A 6,266-nucleotide genomic window follows, 5' to 3' on the forward strand; every position below is an offset into this window, starting at 1 on the left:
AGGTAAATTCATGATTGAAAATTTCATATGGGTATTCTCAATTCTACGGTTTCACCCTCAAAAAAGCACATGAAAAAATCATTACAAGTTCATGGTTTTTTACTCGTTGTGATTAATTGTTACCCCTGCATCTATATATCCTATTTAATCCTGTAGTTATTTCCTGGTAGGTGTCCAAAATAGATAGCGGCTGTAAAGTTTCAGAGAGCCTTGCAGTGTGAGCAAGCTGCCTGAAATGGGCCAAGATGGCGTGCTCTGTATCTTTGCAGCGAAATGGCAAGTGTGAATCTATTCTAGCTAGGAATGGAGAGAGATCAGAACATTTGTGGTGTTAGTTTTTTTTTATTTTGGATTTGTGGTGCTAGCTGAATATGCATGTCTGCATACAGCACCCCTCTGTTTGTGTCTGTCTACATATATATATATATACATGACCAATGTGCAAACGTACAAATATTAGAGTTCGTTAATTACCAGCTGCCTGAATCTCCATCCATATTTGCATCAATGTCAGTTCAAAAATTCAGCAGCAGACCATAGCTATCATATCAACCATAGAATGATAGTAATCAATAGGTCATCAAATATACATCATGTATATATGCAGGTCGTTGGATGGCAATCATCAGTATCATTGAGGAACTAAACAAGGCTAGCTTGAGCTGCGACTTTTTCTGTAGCGTCTGAATTCGTGCATCACTCTGTTGTGTGTGTGTTATTCAGAAAAAGCTTAGCCTTGCTTAGTGCATAGTAGAAACATCGTGTACGCATCTTAATCTGTGCTATTTATATGATCGACAGCTTTTACGACTTTACAGTTCAGTTTGGGATGTCCATATATAATAAGTGAAGAAAGTTACTTCGTTGATTAAGTTCAGTTTGAGATGGTTATGAAGAACTTGCCCCCGCACACCGTTGTATATATAGACAGACACCTTCAAATTTAATTGATTGAATTGGAACCTATAAAAAATTGGCCAGACAAACAACTAGCACCCTTGTGGACATGCAGATATCTGCACCCTGATTCCTCTGATTAAGGACTAAAAATGCTTCTGCAGTTCTATGTACTACTACTACTTTCACATTTTTGTTCATGGGCTGGCTGAAAAGCATATCCTGGATTGCCTTTTTTTTTCCAGTGGAAAGTTTAGCAAATAAAGTAATTTATCAGTAGTCAGTTCAATTTTAATCAAATTAAGGAGTCCACCCATTTTTTTTTCAGTGGAAAGTTTAGCAAACAACGTATTTTCTCAATAGTCAGTACAATTTTAATCTCTACTATTATAAAAATTAAAGATGTTTTTGTCGGTACTTTCATACGTCATCCATGTATGAGTCGGTTTTTAAGTTTGTTTGATTTTAGAAATACAAATACGTATTTGAATCGGGTTTTAAATTTGTTTGCTTTTGAAAATACAGAAGGAACCGTATAAGATATATTTTTTAAAAAACTCATATACTAACTTGAGATGATCGGACTCCTAACTACAGCTCATGATTTTCGAAAAATATATATACAATCAAATTTCCACAATGAATTTCACTTTAACTAAACAGCATAACAATAATAAGATTAAAATAACCTTCTAGTCAAATTAAAATTAAGGTGTTCACGGCCTACACTAGTCATGGCTCCGTGTGTTGCAACGAGACTGAATTGGATGAACACGGCTCAATTTTTTTGTTCCTTTTTTTGGTACACCAATTTCTTTGAAGCGGTTTTTTTATACCTGGCATTGAGATGGGAAGAAAAGAAAGACGACTGTGCTTTTAAGATACTCCCTCCGTAAAAAAAAAAAGACAAACCCTGGTTTCCGTGTCCAACGTTTGACCGTCCGTTTTATTTGAAAAAATTATGAAAAAAATTAAAAAGACAAGTCACACATAAAATATTAATCATGTTTTATCATCTAACAACAATGAAAATACAAATTATAAAAAAAGTTCATATAAGACGGACAGTCAAAGTTGGACACGGAAACCAAGGGTTTGACTTTTTTTTGGGACGGAGAGAGTAGTGGAGAAGATATTCACATCCTGGGTACAAGTCATGAATAAGGAAGGTTAGGAGAACCAAAGTGCATAATGTGCATCAGCCATAACTACCAGCACACACAACGACTACCCTTCTTTAAAAGGAAACCTCACAGAGCCCAAGGCTTCTCCATGCAGTTGCCCTAAGTTGTCTTCTCCAATCTCCACTCCCCACCCATCGATCAACTCACAGCTCGATCCAGCCCCCTCCAGATCTTCAGATCGGTAAGAAAACCGTAGTGAAAGCTAGCTCTCTCTCTCTCTCTCTCTCTCTCTCTCTCTCTCTCTCTCTCTGCAGATTGATTGGATGGAGTAGTATTTGCTTTTCTTTGCGCCATTTTGTGCTGTTCTTTTGGGGCAGATTTGTTGAGAAACAGCAAGCCCTAGGGCCTGCAACGAGCTGATGGAAAGGGGAAATTGAAACATAAGCAGCTGCAGCAAGCTGCTTGCTAGATCTTGTTGTGTTGCCATTTCTGCGGTTCTCTCCTTTGCCCTCTTCTAGCTATGCTTCTTGTTCTTGGAACTTGTGGTTCTTTTGGGGGGGGGGGGGGGGGGGGGTCTTCAAGTGCTATATATGGATGAGGAGTTCAAATGGATAATTTGCTCCTGAAATTTCTTCTTTTGCTCGAAAGTCTTGTCCATCTTTGATGAAGTTATGTTAATTATTTCCCCTTCTTGAATCTTTGAGTTAAGGTTCTTTTCGTGTTAGATCGTTCAGAACTTCAGATCGATGCTGATGAAGATTCAAATGGTGAACTTGAGACTGAAGTTTAGCGATTGAACTAAGTAATAACGATAAGACATGAATTTGTAAAAATCCGTGATTATTCAAGATTTTGGTTGGACCAATATTTCCTCTGAACAAACCAAAAACAATATATGTTGTGCTTTCCTAGCTAGATAGCTAGGAATTTCTTGCTTTATTATATGCTGATAAGTTTATGCACTTTTACTCCCTTTATCTTGCTTAATTGCTTCTGCCATGAATTGCTAAGAGGGAGGTGTTGCATGGTTGTACATGTACATGTTTAATTTGTGAAGGTGGATCGATTGATCAAAATGGGGAGGGGGAAGATTGAGATAAAGAGAATCGAGAACAAGACGAGCCGTCAGGTGACCTTCTGCAAGCGCAGGAATGGGCTGCTGAAGAAGGCCTACGAGCTCGCCATACTCTGCGACGCTGAGATCGCACTCATCGTCTTCTCCAGCCGAGGACGCCTCTATGAGTTCTCCAATGTAAACAGGTATAAGTATGCATCATGCATGCATCCCCATCCACCATTGCACTTCATTTAATTAATTTGCTATCTGCAACTTGGAAACAATTAAAGGGCACCACACTTGACTCATGTGTGTGTGTGTGTGTGTGTATAATTAAGTTGTGACTGATCATAAAGCATTTAAGCTTAGATGTTTTGCTGAGATAGATTCAAGATGGGCGGACTAGTAGTGTAGTTTGTCAGTTAGCAGATGCTTAATTATGAGCTTATTACTAGTGTACATTAGTATATCTCTGTGCAATTTGTGTGGATCTTGGAAATGGACAACCTGTAACAGCCTTGGGCTAGATCTTGTTCATTCATGAAATTATACCTCCACAATCAGTCCATGGTCAAAATTAGAACACAAGGGACTTGAAGGAGTAATCCATTCCAAGCTTTCAGTCTTGAGATGTCTCAGGCAGCCAGTCTTGAAATGTTGCCAGGCAAGCCGGCCCCTGAAAAAGCTCTCGTTTCATTTTATGTGCACTGACAAGTACTCGCTATCTGATATTTCTCTATCTCTCGGAGAGAGAATGTATGTTGCATGGGGAAGGAAATTGCAGGTTGTCCCTGTTCATCTTCCTTGGCAGTGCTAAAGAGCGTTAAAGAACGCCATTGACTGTGCCTGTGTTTTTGCAGCGAGTATGGAGTATTAATTCAAATGATGTGTCTTTGGCCCCTCTGCATCTTTTGGTGCAACGTAAAGGCCACAAATATATATACATCTGTGACATGTCGTAGTGCAAACCTATCTGGAGTGAATCTTTGAATGTGTATCAAGTATTGCATGGTCTGCTACCTTGTGCTGTAGGCTATAGCAAAGCTAGGGGGACAGCATACGCATACATGCATGCATGCAGCATGCATTTTACTAGTAGTATTTTTTTTTTTTATGTTCTGCTGAAGTTGGTTTCTGAAGCTATCTTTCAGTTCCATTTCGGTATATATCATGTCATTTTTCTGCTAAAAAATTGAAGATTTGCTAATTTTCATCAAACAATGGTTTAATAATTTGTGAAACTATACTGCTTCGTTTTGACAACACATTTGGTTCAGCACAAGGTCCACAATCGAGAGGTACAAGAAAGCCTCTGCCAGCACTTCAGGATCCGCTCCAGTGATAGACGTCAATTCTCATGTAAGTTGTTTTGTATTCATTAATTGGTTATATACTGTATATCCATATGTATAATATATATAGCACACATCGTTTATATATTTAATTTGGCCTGAAATTTTACCCGTAAATAACTAAATATACTACATACATTGTGAGATTTGTGTGTTATCTTGAGCCCTCTAAAATCCAGTACTGGGTATCTTCACACAGCAATACTTTCAGCAAGAAGCAGCAAAAATGCGCCACCAGATACAGACCTTGCAGAATGCAAACAGGTAATTAAGCCCTTAAATCCAACATCTCGTATTGTGATAGCTTATGGCTATAGCACAATATATATTATGCGTCTCATGTCTGAGTTAAAAAAAGATCCATCTCATGCTGTCATGCATGCATGATGAACGCGTATATAGTATATCTGAAAGTGTTCATATATTTCATATATATTAATTGCAATATATAATCTTGTCAGGCACCTCATCGGTGAGTCCATTGGCAATATGACCGCAAAGGAGCTCAAGAGCCTTGAAAATCGGCTTGAAAAGGGCATCAGCCGAATTCGATCAAAGAAGGTGAAAATATATATAATCGAGACACCATGAGCACATGCTAATTATAATCAATGGATTATATATATGTCAACAATGCAAGAAGATCTTTGAAATATTAATTGCAGATTTATAAATTATGCGAAGAAATTTCTTGTGTAGTAATATGATTTCACCAGGGGTTATTAATAGTTGGATTTGCTTAATTATACTGAACTGACAATAATACACGTACACTATCAATTTCACCCTGATTAATTAATCTATATATGTCTAATTTGATTCCTGATTTTTTCCCCCCACTTTTCAGCATGAGCTGCTGTTCTCGGAGATCGAATACATGCAGAAAAGGGTATGCCTCGCTTAATCGAATACTCAGATACACTATCAAAATTTGCATATGCACACGCTTAATTACTTATTGTTTAATTTATTTCTCCCTTGCAATAATGTACATGATCACACAATGTCTTTCATGTTTCCTCATCGCGTGCAGGAAGCAGATCTTCAGAACGAGAACATGTTCCTGAGAGCCAAGGTGAGTTATCCTTACACTGTCAATAATCATGACCTGCATACTGTAAAAATTAAACAACTTAGTTAAGTCATTAGTGATATTACTACTGACAGTAATTAATTTATCGATTTTACATTCGTACAGGTGGCAGAGGCCGAGCGAGCTGAACATGATGATCAGCAGGCGGCGGAGGACGACGAGATGGCGCCGGCGCCGGCGGTCGGCGGCGGGTCATCGTCGGGGACAGAGCTGGAGGCGCTGCCGGCGACGTTCGACACAAGGGAATACTACCCGCCGGCGCCGCCGGTGAGCATGCTGGCCGCCGCGGCGGCGGCGGCTGCGGCGCAATACTCGTCGGACCACCACCAGACTGCTCTCCACCTCGGCTACTTCAAGGTCGACTCCGGCAAAGGCGGCCTCCTCTAGATCGATCGCCATGGATGCAAATATTGCATGCATTCGATCGAATTATACTGTATTCCGTAAGAGCGACGACGATGAAGACGACAATAATTATTGTGGTATTGTACGTATAGTACGCTGGTAGACCTACGTATACGTATACGTATGTATGATGAAGACTAATATACATTTGTGGTGTGCATGCATGGTGTGTGGGTACTATATGATCAGAGTGTGCTGCATATGCGTATTCCGTTTGCTAGCTCTGACATGCATTTGTCTAAATATATATTTTTATTTATGCATATTGTTGCCATTTTTCTCTTGTGGAGTGGCATCTTAAAACGCCATCAATTTTGAATTTTGGAGTGGCAGTATCA

The 6,266-nt window shown here is 39.2% G+C and overlaps 1 protein-coding gene across 2 annotated transcripts; it reads left to right on the plus strand.

Moving 5' to 3' along the window:
- Positions 1-2,127: 2,127 nt before the first annotated feature.
- LOC127776037 (MADS-box transcription factor 21) lies at positions 2,128-6,191 on the plus strand. Of its 2 annotated transcripts, none has more exons than XM_052302356.1 (8): positions 2,128-2,262; positions 3,079-3,281; positions 4,356-4,437; positions 4,630-4,694; positions 4,892-4,991; positions 5,278-5,319; positions 5,464-5,505; positions 5,629-6,191. In XM_052302356.1, the coding sequence occupies exons 2-8, from the start codon at positions 3,097-3,099 to the stop codon at positions 5,908-5,910; spliced, it is 798 nt and encodes a 265-aa protein (XP_052158316.1). In that variant the 5' UTR covers positions 2,128-2,262; positions 3,079-3,096; the 3' UTR covers positions 5,911-6,191. The 2 variants fall into 2 exon arrangements, with proteins under 2 accessions (XP_052158316.1, XP_052158324.1); XM_052302364.1 differs by having other exon boundaries at positions 4,642-4,694.
- The last annotated feature ends 75 nt before the right edge of the window (positions 6,192-6,266 follow it).

The sequence above is a fragment of the Oryza glaberrima genome, chromosome 1 (genome assembly GCF_000147395.1).
Source record: "Oryza glaberrima chromosome 1, OglaRS2, whole genome shotgun sequence".
Taxonomy (NCBI): Eukaryota; Viridiplantae; Streptophyta; class Magnoliopsida; order Poales; family Poaceae; genus Oryza; species Oryza glaberrima.